The 22205-nt window shown below is 34.6% G+C and overlaps 1 protein-coding gene across 8 annotated transcripts in view; it reads left to right on the top strand.

Moving 5' to 3' along the window:
* SMAP1 (small ArfGAP 1) overlaps positions 1-22205 on the top strand; it is a 182131-nt gene that overhangs the window by 157224 nt on the left and 2702 nt on the right. For all 8 annotated transcript variants that reach the window (XM_079146538.1, XM_079146536.1, XM_079146535.1 and 5 more), the window contains 4 exons: positions 2039-2129; positions 16420-16547; positions 20516-20687; positions 21539-21846. In XM_079146538.1, coding sequence (XP_079002664.1) covers positions 2039-2129; positions 16420-16547; positions 20516-20687; positions 21539-21846 — 699 coding nt within the window. The remainder of the gene's footprint in view (positions 1-2038; positions 2130-16419; positions 16548-20515; positions 20688-21538; positions 21847-22205) is intronic.

The following is a 22205-nucleotide window of genomic DNA, read 5'->3' as shown; positions in this document are numbered from 1 at the left end:
TGTAGTAGTAAGGGTTAGGTCATAGATATTCCTCACTGCTACTTTGACCCATTATAGGAACAAAGAAACAGACTATCTTTAGTGCAGTGTTTTTCAACCCATGACTCTGGTAAGAAGTGCATTTTACTTTATGTCCAGATTTATGTTCACGTGTATGTGCAGATGTGCAAAACAGATATTCATGCACTTACCTTTACTTTGTATGGTACACTCTATATTTTCTATTTTTTCCCACCCACCACCCACTTTTTTTAAAAAAAAAACATGCCTGATTTTCTAGTTGTGGTCCATAAAACAGATTCCCAGACCTGCTAGTGGGCCACACCTGCAATTTGACAAAACTGTTAAAGACATTTCCTTATCGTTGCCCTATAATTTCTCTTTATCTTATACAATACATATGTTCTCTATTAGGCAATTTCCTGTGAAAAAGTGGTTGATGAACACCCATTTGAATTAGGATGCAGTTGGACTATAAGTAAGAAGAGAACTCTAAGGAAACAGATGTGTGGACATCTAGAAGGAAAGATATTTCCCAGATTTTTTTGTAGTAGTTCTGTAGGTGGGAGTCAGAATAACTGGATGAATAAGCATAAAACCCACTCCCACAATATGAACAATGAGCTGTATGTCTACTCTAGCTCCTGAAATTATTTTGAAAATACTTTGCCTAAGCAGATACTGGATGTTTAAAATTAAAAGAATAGATAATGTGAAATGGATTATGTTAAACTTGTGAAAATTATATATAGTTACAGGGTTTAGGGTTTTTTCTTTCTTCTTTTTTTTTTTTTTTGGAGGAGGTATTAAAGAATAGATATCTGTGTGGTGCATACCTATAATTGCAGCTATCTGGGAGGTTGAGGCAGGAGGATCACAAGTTTGAGGCTGCCTGGGCAACATAATGAGATGCTGTTGGGCTGCTGTCTCAAAATAAAAAAGGGCTATAGCTCAGTGGTAAAGCACCCCTGGGTTCAATTCAATGTTTAAAAAAAATGTGTGTGTGTGTGTGTGTGTGTGTGTATGTACACACATATACACATGCAGTATATATATATAGATAAAGATTCATCCTTGATAGTAGGCTCCTTAGTAAAAAATTACCCAACAAAACAGTAGTAACTGAAAAGTAAGGTGAATACATTTTCTGAAAAACTACACATCAGTAAAAAGTAAAAAAAAAAAAAAATACAACTCATATAACAAGTTCTGAATCCTTTAAGTAGGGATAGTAGAAATCATCTAATAGGAATGGTTTGACAATTGAATGAGTAAATGAATGAATGTTTTTGTTTTCTTATATTGATTTCAAAACTGAGAATGTAGTAGCTGTGGGACTTTTCATCATGACCTATATAATACTTTTTTTTTTTTTTTTTTTTTTTTTTTTTAAAGAAAGAGTTTGGAATGTATAACCATTACCTGGACTTCTGAGAACTAGAATAATATTATATTGAAAAATTAATTAATTATGTAGATTCAGGAAGAAGACATATCAAATAACTTTCCATTGTGCTTTTCTGGGTATATTGGTGATTCCAGTAGTATGGATGATGGGACTCCCAGTGTGTTCATGAAGACTCCAAGGCCTTCCCCAACCTCTGCTAACTGGAGTACATTAAGAATAGCTAGGAAATAATTAGGAAATGCATTTGTTCAAAAAGTGTAATTACACATTAGGGGTGTAATGTTAAGAACAGTATATTAAGAGTTAAATTTGAATATCCACTATTTTGGGGTCCCAATGTATAAGAACTGTCCTTTTAAGTTTAAGGATCATGTTTATTAGGATGTAGCTCAGCGATAGAGTGCTTGCCTAACATGCATAAGGCCCTGGGTTCAGTCCCCAGCACCACAAAAAGGGATAAAAGAAAAAATACTATGTCTACTTGTTTTTTATATGATAAATACATTAAACTTCATTCACCGTGTTTCATATACGTCATTACATTAACTTTACCAAAAATGTGCATAATAAATTGGGAATTAAAAGGTTCGTTTAAGAAAAATTAATAAATCTAATTGTTTACTTCAAAAGCTGCAGAAGAAAGAAGATCAACAATTGGAGCCTAAAAAAAGTACCAGCCCTAAAAAAGCTACAGAACCCACTGTTGATCTTTTAGGACTAGGTAAGTAATAAACAGTGAAAGCCACAATTAGAGAGTAAAACAATTGAAATCTTTACTTGAAATGAATATAAAGGTTTTATCTTCATTATACCAAAAGGTACCTGTTAACTGAATTTGAAAATGGTATGACTAGTTTGCTGAGTTCCCAAGGAAAGGAAATCTTTAATAAGGGAGCCAGTGTCTGTCAGTACTGTCTTCACTGAAACACAAGTAATGAGTTCCTTGGGGGAAAAAGAGAAATCAAAGTAATCTTCAAAGGCTTGGTAGATGTGACATTTTAACATTTAAAATAAGGAGTAGGTTTTTTTTTTTTCTTTTTCCTTTCTCCACCCCTCCCCCATACCCTCCCCCTTTCCTTCCTCTTTTCCCCTATACCCTTCCTTCCCTCTCTCAATTATTTTAGTTTAGTGGTGATAAGGGTTTTACCCAAGCAAAATAATTCTGGGGTAGTTTTGTTGTAAAATATTCAGGTTAAAACTTTAGTTTTGTTTAACCTATGCAACATATTTTTTAACTGAATCCAATGGTTACATTCATATTATATATCTGATGATAGTGAGAAATACTCATTTTAATTTAATGTCCTATTTGTTTTAATGGCTAACAGATATATATATTGTATGCATGTTGATGCATATTGTAAACAGGCTTTCATTCAAGGTATGCTTATACTATGCTCATCTGGGAATATTGTCAACCTTTTTTTCCTACACTTTTATTCTTTCTTAAAGAATTGGCTCAATAAATGTTTATTTCTATTAATATCTGGGACTTGGAGTAGTAATTAATTTAAAAAGTATTTGTTTCATTTTGAGAAAGATTAACAAAGGAAAAGAAAGGCAGTTGAACAGTAAAGTTAAATTTCATATAGTACTTTTCAAAAACTCATTTTGATTCTTATTGAGTCAATTGTTTTCTCTTTTAAGAATTACAGTTGAATGTTTTATTCATTTCTTTGGAGCTGGTATGTCATACAAACATACTCCCTGAAGGTCAAATTCTTTTATGATAGTGAAAAAATAACTATAATCTTAAAACTAGGACTTCGGTCCAATTCAGGAGTTCTAAATATAATTGTGTTTAATTCTAGTCCTCATAATTTCTGTATTTTACTTCCTTTGCTGTAAATGAGAGAAAAGGAAATAAAAAAGATTTATTACCAAAGTAAGAGTATATCTTACTGTATGAATCTTTGTTCCTAATGCAGCATTTCATTTCCAGTCTAAGTACCTGGTCCATTAGTTTGTAACAGAAATGTTAGTTATTACACATTCATTCATTAATTCAGCAAATACTAAGTGCCTCCCATGTGTCCAGGCTCCCTGTAGACACAAGGGAGATATTCTGAAAGAAGACAGAATAACCCCTACCTTCTGGGAGCTTTCCTTCTGTCTGGAGAGACAGTGAATAAATGAGTAAGTAACATATGTTTTAGGTCTTATATGGCAAGTGTTATAGATAAAATAAAAATGGATAGTTGTGATTTTTAAATAGGGTAGACAGGGAGAAGCTCCCTAAGATATTTTTAGAGCAAAGCTTTGAAGAAGGTATGGATGGTTTTGTGGGTAAGAGCATTCCAGATAGGGAGAATAGCCAGTGTGCAAAACCTCTTCAGTAGCAGCTTACTTGAAGTGTTCAAAGACCAGCAAGGACAACAGTATAACTAGAATGAAATGATCTGGGGGAGATTAATGACAGAAGAGATATGGAAGTAGACAGTAAGGAAAGGGGCAGATTGTGGCAAGATTTTGGCTTTTACTTTAAGTAACCTGAAAACACATTGGAGAGGATTACAAAGATGTTATAAGCTGATTTTAGTATTTAAAGAATTACTGCCCTAGTCCTCATAATTTCTGTAGGAGAACAAGGCCATAAGCAGGAAGAACTGTTGCAATATTACAAGTGAAAGAGATGATGGCTTACACTAAATGGTGATATTTGCGGTGATAAATCTGATGTACCAATCAGTTTTGGGATATATACTGAAGATAGATTCACTAGGATTTACTGACCAATTGAATGTGGAAAATGAGAGGAAAGGAGAGCTAGGGATGGCACTAAATGTTTTCGGTTTGAGCAGCCAGAAGAATCGAGTTGTCATTTACTTTGATAGGGAAGTCTGGATGGAAGATTAGTAGTTTTGCTTGGGTCATAATAAATTTGAAATTCTTATTAGACTAAAAAAGCTAATTTTATCAAAAGGAGGTCTTAATCAGGTAGTTTTCAGAATTATGATTTTAGGGAGAGATTTGAGTGAGGAATATAAAATTGGAAGTCTTCAGCAGGTACATTTTTTTAAAATTTATTTTTATTGTAAACAAATGGGATACATCTTGTTTCTCTGTACATGAAGTAGAAGCATACCATTTGTGTAATCATACATTTACCTAGGATAATAGTTTTTGATTCATTCTGTTATTTTTTACATGTTGTTTTAAAGTTAAGAAACTGGATGCCTTCACTAAGGGAGTGGATATAGATTGAGAGAAGACCTGTTGTGTCCCGTGGCACTCAGATGTTTAGAGGCCAGGAAAATAAAACAAGGGACCTGGGACAGTAACCAGAAAGGAGTGAATAGTGAATAAAAGTACCAGTAATTTATTATATTTCCCTTGAAAACAAAGTCAGTGTAAATTTCTATATCAGTCAGAATATGTTAGATTATACTTTGGTAACAAACTTCCTCACAGTATAAATTTCTATATCAGTCAGAATATGTTAGATTATACTTTGGTAACAAACTTCCTCAAAACATTGGTGGCTCACTGTAAAGAAAGTTTGTCACTCATGCTATGTACATCTGAAATCAGCTAATGCTCTGCTTCACATCATCTTCACTTTGGTACCAGGTTGACAGAGCAGCCTCTGTCTAATGCAAGGGTTGATAAACTTTTTCTATTAAGAGTTGAAGTAAATATTTTAGGCTTTTTGAGATATAAAATCTGTCAGAATTACTTAGCCTTTGAGACACTCAACTGTTGCTGCAATAATGCTGCATAGTAAATAACCCCCATATGGCAACAGCTTACAACAATAAATATCTATATCTTTTATTCTCAGGGTTGTAGGTCAACTAGGGCAGCTCTGCTACAACTTTAATGTTTTCTGCCTTTCATTTTTACAAGGCATTATTTACCAACTGTTTTACCATTGTACATTGTGTCTCTGTTTTTCAAGTTCCTATAAGGATTTCCTTGTCTCCAATCACCCTGTGTCAAAGTCAGTCCATTGATTTCAAAATTTAATTATGGCAGCACCCCTCTTCTGGTATCATTGCTAGAATAGTCAACTATTGCTATTCATGCTGGATAGCAAATAATTCCAAAGTATGTGACTTCTATCAACTTACATTTCTTTCTTTCACTCATGGGTCTGTGAATCTGCTAGACCAACTCTTTTTAGGCAGTTGGAGAGCTTCAGAAAGCCGTGTCTCTAGGGTAGAATCAAGGTTTATTTAAAGCAATTCAGTGAAGGCAGAGTTGGAGAAGAGGCTAAGGATACACAGGAGATTTTGCTGATGCTGGACAGCAAGTTTTAGATTATACAATGGAAGAGTTGCAAAGGTGGAAGAGGTGAAAGATGTGGTCAGGAAGAGAGCTGCTTATGCTAGAGTTTTAGCAGCAGGACAAAATGGGAGGTATTTTATCCAGAGAACATACAACTCTTCATACCTGCTGGTTATCAGTATCTAAATAATTTGGAAAAATATTTTCAGACATTTTTAACCCCAGTACTGGGGGTTAAACTGAGGGGTACTCTACCACTGAGTTACATCCCCTGCTTTTTTTATTTTTTATTTTGAGTCAAGGTCTTGTTAAGTTGCCCAGGCTGTCCTCAGACTTGAGATCCTTCTGCCTCAACCTCCCAAGTAGCTGAGACTACAGGTGTGAGCCACTATGCCCAGCTTCAGATTTTTTACTGTAGGAGGTGTATTCAACTCAAGATGTTTCTAAACACAGTTTCTAAAGCTAAACCCATGAGACTACAGAGAATCAACAATCCCTTTTAGTTCAAAACAAACAATGGTCCTAAATCTGTATTGATTATAGATGTTAACCTCTGTCAGTAAACAATTTTCTGCTCAGGAGCACCACTTTCCCCTAATGGAACTCTCGTTTTCTCCTGTGAATTGAAACACAGTGGGTATTTGAGAGCAGATGTCTTGAAATATGACTTATGGTCATGCAAAAAAGAATAGCATATCTGCATGAGTGAAAACAGAACAGACATTAACTTAAAACATATTTAGACAGTGATAGTTCATTCACATAGCTATAGGAGGCCATGTATTCCAAGGGCCATGACTGCCTGGATCACTCTTAATATTCTCATAACAGGTAATAGTTAATATCAATTTTTAGAAGTTCTATATTCTCTTTAAATGGGACATTGATGAGCCCATGCTCTTGTTTTCAACCTGGTAACTAAAGCTAAACCTACTTTATTTAGCTCTCTCTTCCTGATGTAGTTCCCATTCCAAAAGTTAAACATAAAATGTTTTGTATAAACTTTTTAGTAGAATCAGCAATTTTTTTCTGAAAAGAGCAAAAGAAAATGTTTTCACCTTTGCAGACCTTTTGCAGCCTCTCAACTCCCATTGTAGTATGCAAGCATCCAGAACAAGTAAACCAATGAACATAACTGCGATCCAACAAGCTTTAAAAATAGGTTTACTGATCTTTGCCTTATGTTTCTGATTATACCTGAAAGGACTGCTTCATAGATGTTAATTCATGTTTAAAGCCTTAGAAATACTAATTACTTTAGTGTGTTATCCTCTAATACCAGAAGTGGGAGATACTTGGTTAGCTTCTGCCTTCCAGTCTTGGAAAGTATCTTGAGTCTTGGGGCCCCTCTTGACTAAGTGCTGTGCTGAACAAGTCCTAAATACACCACACTTGAATCAAACACAGAAACATCTTGACTTGAATACATACCTCCTACAGTAAAAGAAAATTGAAATCAGTTTCTAGGGCATGTGGAGGTGATGCTTTTCATTTCCCCTTACCAGTATAATTCCTTTAGGACTCTAAATGCTAGTTATGGTAGTGTCTTTGTTGATTATTTATCTTTGTAATAATTAAAAGCTGATAGACTGATTAGCAGTTGGTTAAAGATAGTTCCACCAAGGTAATACAGTTGATCCTCCATCTGTGTGGATTCGTGTCTGTGGATTCAGCCAACCTTGGGTTTAAAATATTTGGGAGAAAATATTGCATCTGTACTGAACAAATATAGAGTTTTTTGTCCCCGTCATTATTCTTTAAACAATACAATATAGCCACAATGCTAGTAAAATGGAGTTATCATTGTATAGCCCAGTCATAGAACAAGGTTTTAAACTGGGTTTCTGGTTCCAGGGTTCATATTCTTAACACTATATTGAACTCTAACACTACCAGGTGAGACAGTGTCATAGAAATAAACCTATTTGTTGAATGGGAACCATTCATCAAATAGATGGCATGAAGGGAACACTGAATTTAGAGGCAGTACTTGTGTTTTTTCTGAGCTCTTACATCTTCATCTGGCTTATGGAAATAAGAGCCCTTCTGTATTTGGTGGCTAGACTAAATGGTGTGCTTTTTGTGAAACACGTAGCACAGTAGTTTCATTCAGTCCTGTGCTGAGATTGTAATCTGAACATCAGGTCAGAGGAGACGAGTAAGGACCAGCATGGACCTTTGAAAGGACATGTAGAAGAGGGTCTTGAATTATGCTGAGGAACATAGAATAGGATTCCTACTAGGTTATAACATGAATATCGCTGCCATTGGGAGAGAAAGAGGGAGATAGTTGGAAACAATGATTGCAAAGCATGGTCTTTGGCCTATGAGGAGCTGTAGCTGCGCAAAAAAGAACTGAAGAAATTGGGCGATGTCAAAGAAATTTAGTTTGTCACATTTTGTCAACATCTGGAAAGAAATTTGTTTTATCTAATTTGGTTTCATACTTACATATATCTTGTCTTTTGAGGCTATAAGATGGTAGAGATTGTGTGTGTGTGTGTGTGTGTGTGTGTATAGTGTTTACTCCTAAACCACCTCTCAGCAGCCTAGACAAGGGCTCTAATTCAGTGTGTGTGCCTCCTGAAAGATGGGTAGCACTGCAGGACTTCCCTCTACACAGCATTGTGGTGCCTGTTTATAAGAGCATCCCCTGCTCACAAGTTGGCTAGATTATAGGAATGTGCAAAAGTAGATTTACCTGCTTCTTCTAGTAACTGGCAACTCGATAAAGGCATAAAAAGAGAGAGAACATAAGGTTTAGGATTATCTTTTAAGGCCATATCAGTCATTTTGGCAAATAACATCTGTGCAGTAGTAAAAAGATTTTAAAATAAATATATAGCTCCACTTAACTCCAGACATTTTTTTAAAGAAAACATTTGAAAACAATTTAATACTTAAAAATTTTAATGTGTTTCAAGTGGACATTTATGACTTGAATTTACAAAGTAAGGTATGTAGGAAGCTAATTTCATTTCATGAAGCAAGTCATATTTTTAGCACAACTGAGTTCCAAGTAGCATTTTTTATTAAGGAAAAGCTTTAAATGTTTTCTTGAGTAGAAAATAAAGAATTCTATGAACAACACAAAAATTTAGAAAGCTTTAAGGGGTTTTGCCATTAAGGAGAGCAACACTGTATCTCATGGAAGCAACCTTTTTTAAAATCAATACTATTTTCACTTAAAATTCATTGCTACTTACCATGATGCCTCAGTAGTTACCTATGAAGAATTAGCCTTGATGGTTTTCATTGTAGCAAGGGTATACTCAAGGCTGAGTGTTCATACTCAGTCAAAAATGGTAATGAAAAACGTAACATCCACTTATCACATTCTTATCTACCTTAGATTAGTAATACATAAAATCTCATGTTGCTCTTTGACTTTTTTTTTATTATTTGTGCAAGTAGATTATGACCAGCTAATACCTTTGACATTCAAGTAAAAGGTGAATTCAATTAATATTTTTTGAGCACCAGCAGAGTTCATGGAACTCTGGTAAATACCCAAAAATCAGCTCTGTGTGTTTATAGTAGTAAACACTACTATAAACAATAGGAGATGTAGTTTAGCTGGAAAACGGAAGATAAGAGAATTGTTTCTGAGGAAAGAGATGATTATGTAAGAACTAGGAGAGAATTCAGTTTGAAATCTGGATTAATGCTAAAATTCCTAATTTAAATTTTACTTTCTTTAATTCATAGAATTTATAATTCATAGAATTATGAATTTAACATTGCTACTGTTAGTTATAGGAGGAACAAATACATTTGTTTTATACTATGCTTACCTATTTCAAATGAAAGCTAATGGTCTGTGGAGGTCACCTGTACAGTGGATAACAGTTGGAAAAGATAAGCAGCTACCCAGATAGATTCAGTTACTGTCTTAACGTTGTAGAATAGTATGATTTATTATCCATCTGTATCTCATTATTGAACAGGCAGCCTTGCAGTACCTGTCAGGTACTGTGGTAGGACAGGTGGAACAGGCCTGGAGGAGAACAAGTGATGCTCTAGTCAGCAGGAGGCTAGTGAAGGAGACTGACCTGTATGTGGGTAATCATGTGTGGTACTAAGGAGCTGTGATGTGCCAAACTGTGGGCAGTGACTTAGAGACACATTTCTGATTTAGGAAAAGAATTCTAGCCTCTCTCTAATCAGTGAACTAGAAAGAGGAAGCCTTGGTAGGAGGATTCCAGTTAGGAAGCAGTTGTACTATCACAGACAGGTCATGGTTTATAAACTATGACTGTGAACACAGAGGGGGAAGAGCTGTCCAGGGATACTGAGAACGTGGACTTCCTGGTCTTTCAGGAGAATGTAACCTTAGATGCCAAGTAGGAGATCTTCAAGGAAGAAGGATCAGCTCAGGCTAAGTAAGCTGGTAGTGAAATAGGACAAAGACTGAAAAGGGATTTGTAACCAAGAGATCTCTGGTACTTTTCAAAAATAGTGTCATGATTTCAGTTTTTCTCCTAACAAAAGTGGATTAATTATTAATTGTTTTATCTATGTCTCTACCTGTAACCAAAATATCCTTCAATAATCCATCCCTGGAAAACATTCAGTTTACCTGCCATTATTGAGCATTTGCTTTTTGTCATGCATTGAATTAAGGAGGCAGCGGTACTTTTTCTGGTGACAGGGCAGGAGGGACTGAACAAGGACTCTGGGCTACAAAAATGATGCCTGGGGAGCTAAGAGGCCTGTAGTATGCTGAGGTATGTCCAGTGTGTTGCCATTAAAAACTGAAAATTGAAAGGATAGGCATTTAGGAAGGCTGCCATTTTTCAGTGCCTATGGGAGACAAAAGTCAGTTGGCTACCTACCATTCCTTCATACCAATTCAGTTTGCAAATAAAATACTAGCCTAGAATCTTAAAATGACACAGAAAGAAAATAGTTACTCACAAGCTAAACTGTAGACCACACATACAGGTGATTTGACCTGAAGAGAAGGTGGTGCTGGGCACTGTGCACTCAGGGGGTCATTGTCTCAGAATGGAGCCTGAGCCAAGAACTGTGCCTGGGTGGGGTGGTGAAGTCAGCATCTGCTCTCAAGATGGTTTTTTTAGGGAGATGAGTTGATGGCTATGTAAATAAACTCTTTAATCCTGGAATGAAGCACCTGTTTCTGCCTGGGGGGCCCCCAGGAAAAGTTTTTTCAAACTGGTTACATAATGCAGGTTTTTTCCCAGGTGCAGTGGCATGTAACCTCTGTTAAAATCCACAGCTTGTTGTGAATATTCTTTTGAGGTAATATGAGGATAAAATTGAGATACTTTAAATAAAGCATTGATCTTTATATAACCATTGACCTTTATATAACTTTCTTTAACCATAGAATTTAAATATTAGTGTTCAAGCATGTGTTATTAAACTGTGAGGTGTTTTATTTCCTTTTAGTTTATAAATTCTTAAAGGTACTTGGAACAGGCCAAATACCCAATAAAATACTTTTTTTTAAAAAAAACCTGATTCTCATTTGGATTATTACTGTTAGGTGAGTTCTGTTATAGTCAAGGTTAATAGAATCAACAGGCTCACTCATCATATTAACGATTCCTAGATTGAGATTGGCTTTCAAGACTTTGTCAGATTTGAAAAGTTAACCTTCTTTCTAAGTATCAAGATGTGAAGTAGGTCAGTAAATGCATGCTGGGCATGCCTTACGTTCATGTAAGATGTAGCACTGGTTTAACAATTTTTTTTCCATAGCTTAAAACATTTTAACCTTTCTTGTCAATTTCTGGTATGTGTGTGCAGTTTAAAACATTCATCCACCAACTCAGTTCACAAATAAAATGGTAGCCTGAAATCTTAAGGTAATGTAGAAAGAAAATAGTTACCCACAAACTACTAACTGTAGGTTTGATGCCTTGCCTCTGTGTTTGAAATCCCTTCATTTTACTGCATTGTCCTAATTTCTTCTTCTGCATTGTCCTAATTTCTTCCTTTCATTTTACTGCATTGCCTTTTCAAGGGGTCCTTTGTGCTTCATTATTGTTCTTTATGTTGTTGTCCCTAGCTAAATTTCTTATATTTGCCTGAGGCTTTTTTTGTACTCTGGATCTCCCATTATTTTTATTGTCCACCAACTTCTGTTTCTGCATACTGATTGATGGGGGCTGCTGCCTCCTGCTGCTGCTGGCTGCTCCCACCACCATTTTGTGACTGAGCAAAGAACAAACACAGTGAGGTGTATGTTTGTGGTGAATCCTGATTGCCTGTTGTACAGACAACCCTTTATCTCAAAGAAGGCACGATGTGGTTGGTTTCCATTTGCCTGTGCATATATGTGTATTTGTGTACACATGCATACATTCACATGTACAAACAAAATATAACCCATATTGATTTAAATATTTTAAAAATATGGTAATTTAGCCTGTGTAATCCATTTAATTTGAATAAGGCTTACTGTTTTTTTAAAAAGAAATTTTACTTGTTCTAGTTAGTTATACATGACAATAGACTGCATTTGTGCATATCAATATAAATCATACATAAATAAGGCTTATTCTTCCTAAATTTTTTTTTCCAGTTTCTTAGCATAGGGATATTATTCCATTATAATTGACAAGGAGGAATAGAAGAGAGACCCAAAAGAACTTTGAGTCTTCACAAAGAGTGTACTTGGAGACAGTGTTGGCCAAAAACATATGACTTGCTTCATTTAATTTTATTTCGATCTTCCACATTTACTTCCATGTTCCAATTTTATGGTTTTTGTTAGGTGTTGAAAATACAGTGACTTTTTAAAGCAATTTCTTTTGGGGGGGATGTGGTATTTTGTCACTTTTGAGATCTCAGCTTTTATTTAGTCAACAAGAACTGTGCTATTAGTCTTCCCTTGAACACAAGAACTTATTTAACATCCAATGATTTGGAATACTCTTCATTCATTGAGTGCTGTTTATATCCGAATTTCTTCCCTTGGCCCAGTTTGTTTGTTGATCATACCCTCCTGGATTCCCCCTTTATAAATTTAGAAGATATGCCTGGATACAAAGGTAGTGGAGTGGGGAGATGAAGTATTTAAGTGCAGCCTAAAATGACTTTTTTTAACTATATCCCTTATTCTCAGACTTAATACAAATATAAATTATTTAAAAATTGGTTTTTAATTTTCAGAATTTTAAGTGATTTCTTTGTAACTAGGTATACTTGTAATTACGTGGCTTTTGATGCAATGTAAAGGAAAGCACACTAGTCTAGGGGTACACACAAGTGCAAACTGTTGCTGTTTAACGAGGTGACTTTGAGGAAGTCTTTTAATCTGTGCCCTAGTTTCTGTAACTGGAGATAGTGGAGGGAGATGCACTTCTCATCTTTCATGGAGACAAAAGTGGTAACATGGGAAAAATACTGTTTTAAAGCATCAGTATAAATGTGATGTTTATAATCATGGTAATGAAAATGAGTCTTTATCTGCCCTTTTTTAATACTGAAAATTAAAAACACAATGGCCTTCAAAATTCCTTTTTAAGAAATGTGTTTAGCAAGCCAAATATAGTTCATAAAATTAGCAAACACTGAAACCCATTGGGAACTTTTATTTACTGATTTTGCAAGACTGAGAAGTTTTCACTTAGGTTAAGAATTTGTTTTTCAACAATTCTATGAATGTGTAGCTTTTGTAGTAACAAGGAAGATCATTAGGAATGAATTCCAGAAGGGATCATATAGGAAGAAGACTGGGATAAAAAGAAAAGAGGGGCAGGTATGTTGTAAGTATGAGAACAGAAAGGAGTCATCTGTTCCCATTACAAGTATCTGGATAGAAGAAAACCTTGGTTGGGCTTGGGAGCAGGTTTCTTACCTCAGGTTTTCAGAGGCATGAGAAAATCCTTCCTAGTCAATTGAACGTCATGTCAGCCTTCCCACAAAGAGAGCTGTCCCTAAGCAGTTGCTTCCTTTGTTTCATTCCAAAGTATTTCAAAACCTCTCAGACTTACTGAGTTGACATTCATGACAACTTCATTAATCAATGGTAGGATTACCAAAAAAAAAAAAAGTCCAGTGTTGTGTGTAATACCTGAGATTTCAAGAGGCCAATTTAAAAATATTAACAAACATAAAAACATAGATTGAGGGAATGAACCTGTTTTCAATATGGTGGTAAAAAACTGAGCTACCTTACCTTATAGTTAAGAGAAATGAACTGTGTATAATTCATATTAAGGAACGTCATGTTCTGTTTTTGTTTTGATGAAAATCTGGAAAGTACATGAATGCCCATGAATCACACTAATTGAGTAAGTTAATCATTAATTACTATATGATTGCAGTATTAAAGAATGCAAACTTCCCACCCTACACATACATAATTTTATGTAAAGAAGATAGTTTTTGTATGTTCCTGTATACATTTTTTAAATTGTGGTAAATCAGACATAAAATTTACCATTTTAATCATGTTAAGTGTACAGTCAGTGGTATTAAGTACATTCACATTGTCATGCAACCATCATCACTGTCCATGGTGGGGCTTTTGGTTTCTCTGTTTCATGGCTTGAATCTTCAAGAATGTGTTGCCATTATAATAAAAATTAATAAGATTACAATCCAAGTCTTTGCTAAAGCTCTCTGACACTGAAGAAGTTATTAGTCACATATTTAGTCCTGAGGGATGTGAAGAGTAAAATGAAACTTCAAAAACCAAATAATGTCCTGTTTGCTCTTTGATAAATTAATGCACTACTATATATCAATTGGGGTTTAGATTTGAAAATAAATACTGTGAGTGGAGTATCACATGCTATTTAGGACAGACTTAAAATTCCTAAAAGATGTACAATTTTATAAATGTAATGAAAATGTCATTTGCTTATAGTGGATGGACCTCCTGGTTCTCTCATTCTTCATCCTGGGCACAGTGGTCATTCTGTAGACATAAGTAGAACATTCTGTAAGAACATAAGTAGACTTATGTTCTATAGTAAAAATCAATTGATAACATTTTTTTTTTAATTCACTGGCAAAAAAAATGTCTTTACTCTTTTCTCATGTTGAAGTCTTTTTTTTGTAAATTCATCTTAATTACTTAAAAAGGCAAAAAAGTAAATTAACTGAAAACTGGAAATAATTGCTTATATTCAACTTGTCAGCTTTTTTTGTTGTAGAGAACATGTGCTTGTGTAATTTTTATATATAGTTCTTAATGTATACACAGTTATAGTTTTATATACTCTCTAATGAAGTGCTTCCTTGTACATATGATAGAAGTTAGCATTTTTAGTTGATGAGTTTGTTTCCCCATCCCCAACTTTGCTTCCAGGTTAAGAGCACAGCAGACTTATATATCATTATTATATGAGGTTTCTTCTCTGAAATGATGTAGAAATGACAAAGAATGTGTTCCTTTAGCTGTTTTTAACTCTAGAATACCTTGTCCTTTTAAAAATATCAGTTTATTTCTAGTTAATATTTAGAATGAACTGGAAAACATAAGACAGCTCTTTAAAGAGGTCTAACTTCAAAATGCTGCCATTTGGAAGAGACAAATGGAAAAAATAACTTTTATATAAGATTGGTATTTTAATTTTCTTTGATAGTTTAAAATTCTGCATTTTAAGGTTATCTGTGCATTACTTTATTACTTCATCTTTCAATTGTCTATAGTGTTTCATAGACATTACATGTGTAATGCATGTTATAAATATACTTCTATTTTTATGGTTCTGATCATGTGATATAACTGATGATGCCTTGAAAATACTTGCAGTTATTATTTTCCAAATTAATAATTTATATTTCACTTTTATATAAATTAATAAATATTTGATAGTGTCTGTTCATTGAGATTAATGATTATTTGTAATTTACTGAAGGTGAAACAGGGAAATAAAAGGTCAGTTTCTATACTTGTGTAGAGGAACTATGTAGCAAGTGGAAGACCTTCCATTATATTCGTCAAATCTTTTGAGTATCTGCTTTGCATAAGACATCTAATGATGTGTGATTTACCTTTGAGGGAGGGTATGGTCAATCAAAGATCAAATTGGATCATAAATGCTTAAAATAGAATATTGATTAGGATATAAGTCCCAAGAGTTATAATTTCTGAACTGTTAATTGGTTATAGCCAAAGAAAACTGAACTGTGGGATGTTCCATTCCCTAGAACGCTGTTCTGACAAACTCTATCTACTGCACTTCATTCCAACTCCCTCTCCTTATACCTCACATGAAAAGGAGATATAAAATTATAAAATTTATGTAAATTATATAAATTGTTGCCATTTAAAATTTTTTTAATTTGAATTTTTTAGTAGGAAGATCTGTTGGAATCTCTTTCACTGTGTCTTGGTGCTGCCATCACTAATGATGGCTGTGCTTAAATAAAGGATTTATTTCAGAGTTTTATAAATGCTTTCTGTAGGATCAATTTAATGTGTATGTTTTGGTTTTTCTATCCAGTTTTTTCCTTATTGTGACTTTAAAAATGCAACATTTCAACCTTTTTATATCATCAGAATTTCTTTTCAATGTTGATAAAAATGGTAAGATGCAATCACCAGAAAATCAGTACACAGAACATTGTAAATAATATACCATTTTTTTGGATATATTCCAACAACCCAGTAAATAAAGAATATTTCTGGGAGAATAAAGAAAACTGAAAATGACTTCTTGGGATAAATCGTGTAGTAGAAAGGGAACATATATTTTATCAATTTTGAATTTTTTTCTTAAACCATATATTTCTAAAATAATGCCATGTTTCAAGTAATTTAAGAGAGTTTACATTAAGACAGAAATCTTTATTTTTTCCAGATGGCCCTGCTGAGGCACCAGTGACCAATGGGAACACAACCACAGTGCCAGCCCTGAATGATGACTTGGACATTTTTGGACCGATGATTTCCAATCCTTTACCTGCAACTGTCATACCCCCTGCTCAGGTACATGATAAACATGTGGTTTTGTGTGGTTACTGCTTGCTTTCTTTCTGAACTGTTTTAGGAATTTTGAAATAATTGTTTCTTAGCAGTCACTGATTTGAAAGCCTTCTGTTCTTTAGGCCTGGGTTAGCAAACTAACCCTGCAGCTTGTTTTTACAGATAAAGTCTTATTGTAACACAGTCATTCCCACTGGTTTATGTCTTGTCTTTGGTTGCTCTGTTACTGCAAAAGCTGAGTTGGAATAGTTAGAGACTGTATGACCCATAAAGCGTAAAATATTTACTGTCTTTAAAGTTCTAACCCTTGCTATAGGGAATCAACAGCCTTTAGAATGAATAGTTGGGAAAACTCAAAAGTATCTCATCCTGATCTGAGATCAACAAGATCATGTACTTCAGTGGGTGTTTATAAATAAATTCAGCAAATAAATCCTGCCCCCCCCCATTTATTTATTTCTATGTGGTGCTGAAGATTGGATCCAGTGCCTAACATGTGCCAAGCTCTACAAATGAACCCACAACCCCAGCCCTATATTCTTTTTTTCTAAAGATAAATTATGACTTAAAACCTACCTTATTTTTTTCATGATTAAAACAAATATTAACAAACAGTAGTAATATTAATGATCAATATTTTAAAAGTATTAATGGTGAAAAAATGTTGAATTGCCTTCTTAACATTACATGGAATTTCTGTTGGCAAAATACATGATCTTTCAAGATACAAGTTACTCTTAAACTTTAAGGTTCTATTTTGTTTCAGTACAGCATAATTTTTTAGACAAAATGCTTCCTTTCTTTATAAAAACTGAGCCATGTCAGGCATGGTGGTGCATGCCTGTAATCCCAGTGACTCAGGAGACTGAGGCAGGAGTATCGTGCGTTCAAGATCAGCCTTAGCAACTTGGTGAGACTTTGTCTCAAAATTTTAAAAATTTTAAAAAGGGCTGGGGATGTAGCTTAGCCTTACAGCAAGTACCTCTGGGTTAGATTCCCAGTACCAAAAAGAAAAAAATAAATAAAAAATGAAAAAAACTCAGTCAAATCTGAATTGTATGGATGGAAAGTTTTAATACAATAGTCTGTCATTAAGAAAACTAATGACATTTTTACTACACATTTTTATGATAGTTATTGTGTACTTACCACTACAATTGAATAAGTTAATTTCTTAGGCAATAATTTATATCAAAATTGCCTACAGTAATGCTCATTTTTAGCAAATATAACTTATTTTATGGTTTTGTCCTTTTTCACACTACTGCAACACACATAAAAGAGGGACAAAGTATTTTTTGTTCAGTTAATTAATATTAACTACTTTTTGAATTTGGGAAGGCATTCTTTCCAAAGAAGTATTTAGAATATTCGACAATCTGTACACGAACAGTGATTTATTTTAGTCAGTTTTCTGTGGTGAAGCAGTTATGTCTACTAGACTTCTTCAGATTCCACTGAGGTACAAATTGCTTTGCTTCAGTCTACTTCACATGTTCTATTGAGTATCGTAGTAGCAAGTAGAAGAGTGCTGGCACCATTTAAATCTTAATTACAAGTAGCAGCATGAGAAAGGAGTGTGGGGCGTAGCTGCTAGCTGTAGGAGAGGCAGGACTGGTTCCATGCATGCTTACCTGATAGGATGACAGTGTTAATTTTTAATCACATCTGATCCTTTTATGAGAATATTTGATGAGCAGAATTGCCTTTCACCTAAACTACATGTAAAAATTAAAACCTAGGCACATTTTCAAAATAATGCCTTTGAAAATCAAGTATGATTTTACATATATACTGATACTGTGTAATTTATTAATTTTGATGGGGTTTTCATTGTATGAAATTGGGCTTAAACTACTTTGAATGCCAAGATTATGAATTATTCTAAACCCTACTCTTTCACTCTTGGTATTATTTTCTAAGCATATGTAAATTCTAGCAAAAGATTTTTCCATTCATGAATATGAAATAGATTGATTTTTACCATCTGCTTTACCTGTCTGGGGCCTAGAAATACTCAACTGACAGTATACACATATGTTAGGAGTTGAGAGAACAGTTCGAGCCCTAGACACTAAGAAGCCCTTTTCCTATCTATCACAAACATACACACACCAGTAGTATCCAGACCTATACAAGGCTCAGCCCTGGGATCCCAGACATCTAAAGAACCTTTGGTTAGGGGCCTCCGCAACTTACTGAAATGAAAATGACATTGTTCTCCTTTTTTTTTTTTTTTTTAATTATTTTTCCTGAAGTTGTGTATGGACAAAATGCCTTTATTTATTTTATAATATATATTATATTATAATAATATATTATATTATGTATCATAATATATATCCTCAGCTGTGCTGAGGATCGAACCCAGTGCCTCGCACATGCTAGGCAAGCACTCTGCCACTGAGCTATAGCCCCAGCCCCTTGTTCTCCTTTTATGCTGGGGGTGTAGTGCTGGCAAATGAAATGCCAAGAAAAGGACATTTGAGTGGTTATTAGCTATACTGTTTATATTGACCAGTTTTAGACTGTACACTTTGAGGTAGATGTTCCATATTACTTATCTTCAGAAGAAACTTAACATGTTTCAATCAGGTAAATATTAGTAAGGTTGCTCTGTATAAGACTGAATCAGCATACCCAACCATTTTGGGTTTTCATATAATGACATTTCATTAACAGGGAATAGACCCCAGCATGTTGAACAGATTCTTAGAATGAACAGAAAGTAAATGTGATGAAAGATCACTTAGTGATGTGCTTTGTTATCTAACAATATTAATAATAAGTACTGAGTATTTAACCCTGCCATTGTGCCACACACTCTTGTGGTCTTAGGCTTATCAGGAAAGAAGCAAAGTGACATGTCCAAGGGCAAACTGTCCTAATTCATGGGGTTAGGGTTCTAGCCAAGCTGGATCTACCCATGCTGTTAACTCATGTGATCTTTTGCTTTTTCACTGGTAGCTGAGATACATTCTATTCAAGGGCATTGTTATATTTGGCATTCTGTTAGGTCTGATTTCTTATTAGAGTTTTTTCAAAATAAAGTGGCTTTTTCTTTTATCTCATAATTCCTGCTTCACTTGTGATGATAGATTTAAAATATTGTTCTGCCTAGTTTGTGAATAGAATGCTTGGTAATTTATTACATGGTGCTTTAGCCAGGACATTAAATGTTTGAATTTTATTAACCTCTCTTTGCTGTTCACCTCACAGTTTGAGAAAAATATTAATTAGCTTTTACAAGTCTTCAGAAAATTCTTTGAAACTCTTCATATTTAAAGTAAGTCCAGATAAACAAATGTCAATGTAATTACAGAGATGATAGACAAGATTATTGATCACAATTGTATAATACTGTGTGTTCAGGATAGATTATTGAAAATTTTTATTTTACATTAAATATCAATATGTTCATGAATGTTCATTTGCCTCCAAATGGAGTGCAGGATATAGGCCAAGTATATAGGAGGTCAAAGTTTTGCTGTAACTTAAAACTCATAATTAGGTATAAATTGAGTATGTAAAATTCTTATTTAGCTTTTGAAAATGTAAAACCTTTTAGTCAACCATTGCAGGACCCTCTCACAATTTGCTAGTGGTAGAAATGTTCTGTATTCCAAGGGATGTCAGTTCTTTGAAATAATGGTGGTCCTTGGGCATCATTCGCATAACTCTTGGTAGGCTCACTGTTGAAGACATGATGAGCAAGAACTCTGCATTCACCTAGCTGGTAAATGCAGTTTATTGTGAAAGAGCTTCAGTCTTCCTCTTTCAAATTCTAATAAACAGTTACCTTCACTCGAGATGTTTGTGCTTATGTGGGTTTGTGAATGATCCTCTTCAGTGTTGCCATTTTACCTTCTATAATTAATTCCTGGTTTCATAACTTTATTTGGATTTTAAGTAGCAGACGAGCTGTGGTTTAGTATACATGATTCATCAGCTTATTTTGGTGTTTATCTTAGGGGACATCCTCTGTACCAGCAGGTGCCACCCTGTCTGCAGTAACATCTGGGGATCTGGATCTGTTCACTGAGCCAACTACAAAATCAGAAGAAGTAGCAAAGAAACAACTCTCCAAAGACTCCATTTTATCTCTGTATGGTACAGGAACCATTCAGCAGCAAAGCACTCCTGGTAATTAATTTTGAAATCTGCTTTCAGTGCATCACAGTGACATTACTAGAAGTATATCCTTTGTAATTATAATATCTATTATATTTCTTCCCTTTTTTCTATGGTAGTAGGTGCTTTTTTTGCAGTGATTAAAAGGCAAGTACAGAATTCACAAAACTTTATTCATTTAGAATTAACAAGCTGTTCACATATCACTTAATATTTTTTCCACAAGCTTATAAGACATGGATTATCTTTGAAGAATTATTGAAATTTGATTTACTACATTTTATGACCGTGTACAGTGTATTTCTTCTGCAGGTAAACAATAAGCAGTCTAAATTATCACATGATTCCAAACACTTTTAAATATTTTGTCATTACAATGAAAAACTAGCATAAAATTTATTCAGTTTTAATTTGTCTAGACCATTTCCTCTAAAATAATGAGCTGCATTTCACATATGGGCTGAAATTGTGTAACAATCCAGTTACTTCTTTATAAAGCCAAATATAGTCAACTCTCACCTGCCTATTTGGTACTGGGAGACCCGGTAATACAAGTCAGCAAAGAAAGCAGATACTCTCATGCTAAGCAATTTGGTCTTCACAGTGGAGGTATTTTTTGTGGCTATTGCCTGAGATTTTTATTTTCTAATTAAATTTTCTTAGGTTGATAACTGATTTGTCTGTATTATAGAAATAAACAACTCTGAATGTTTAGGTGTGGGCTGTTCTTAGCAGGAAGAACAGCCAGACCAGAATGAAAGTCAATGATAATCCTTTTTGTGTGTGAATAGAGGTGAGTGTAACTATATACAGTGCCCCTGTTTTCTTTATTCATTTCTCTCTTCATGGTTCTTATGATACAGGTGTGTTTATGGGACCCACAAATATACCATTTACCTCACAAGCACCAACTGCATTTCAAGGTTTTCCATCTATGGGTGTACCTGTGCCTGCAGCACCCAGCCTTCTAGGAAATGTGATGGGACAGAGTACAAGCATGATGGTGGGCATGCCCATGCCCAATGGGTTTATGGGAAATGCACAAACTGGTGTGATGCCACTTCCTCAAAATGTTGTTGGCCCCCAAGGAGGAATGGTGGGACAGATGGGTGCACCCCAGAATAAGTTTGGCCTGCCACAAGCTCAACAGCCTCAGTGGAACCTCTCACAGGTAGGGGTCATTTACTCTCTAGCTTCTCCCAAATCAAAGAAACCATACTTATTTTCTAAGGGTTTGTTTAGAAATCTAGTGCTTTATCAAGGGAATTGACTGGGGATAATATAAGATCAAAAATGTTTATGGATATTATAAAGTTGCATCAGATAGACAAATGCTTTGTCATTGTCCCTAATTTTTAAAGTATTTTGGTAGGCTCTTTTTGTTCTTCATTTCAGATTGTAATGTGGCTATCATGGTAAAAATCCCTAATCTATTTATAATAGCTAGAAATTTATCTGAAGTATCATGAGAGACTTCTTGTCTGTGACCTTTGAGATAAACATTAAGCTTTTCCTAGCTCCCTAGTAGGG

This window comes from Sciurus vulgaris, assembly GCF_902686455.1.
Source record: "Sciurus vulgaris genome assembly, chromosome: 7".
Lineage (NCBI taxonomy): Eukaryota > Metazoa > Chordata > Mammalia > Rodentia > Sciuridae > Sciurus > Sciurus vulgaris.
This window is presented reverse-complemented; position numbering and strand designations above follow the sequence as displayed.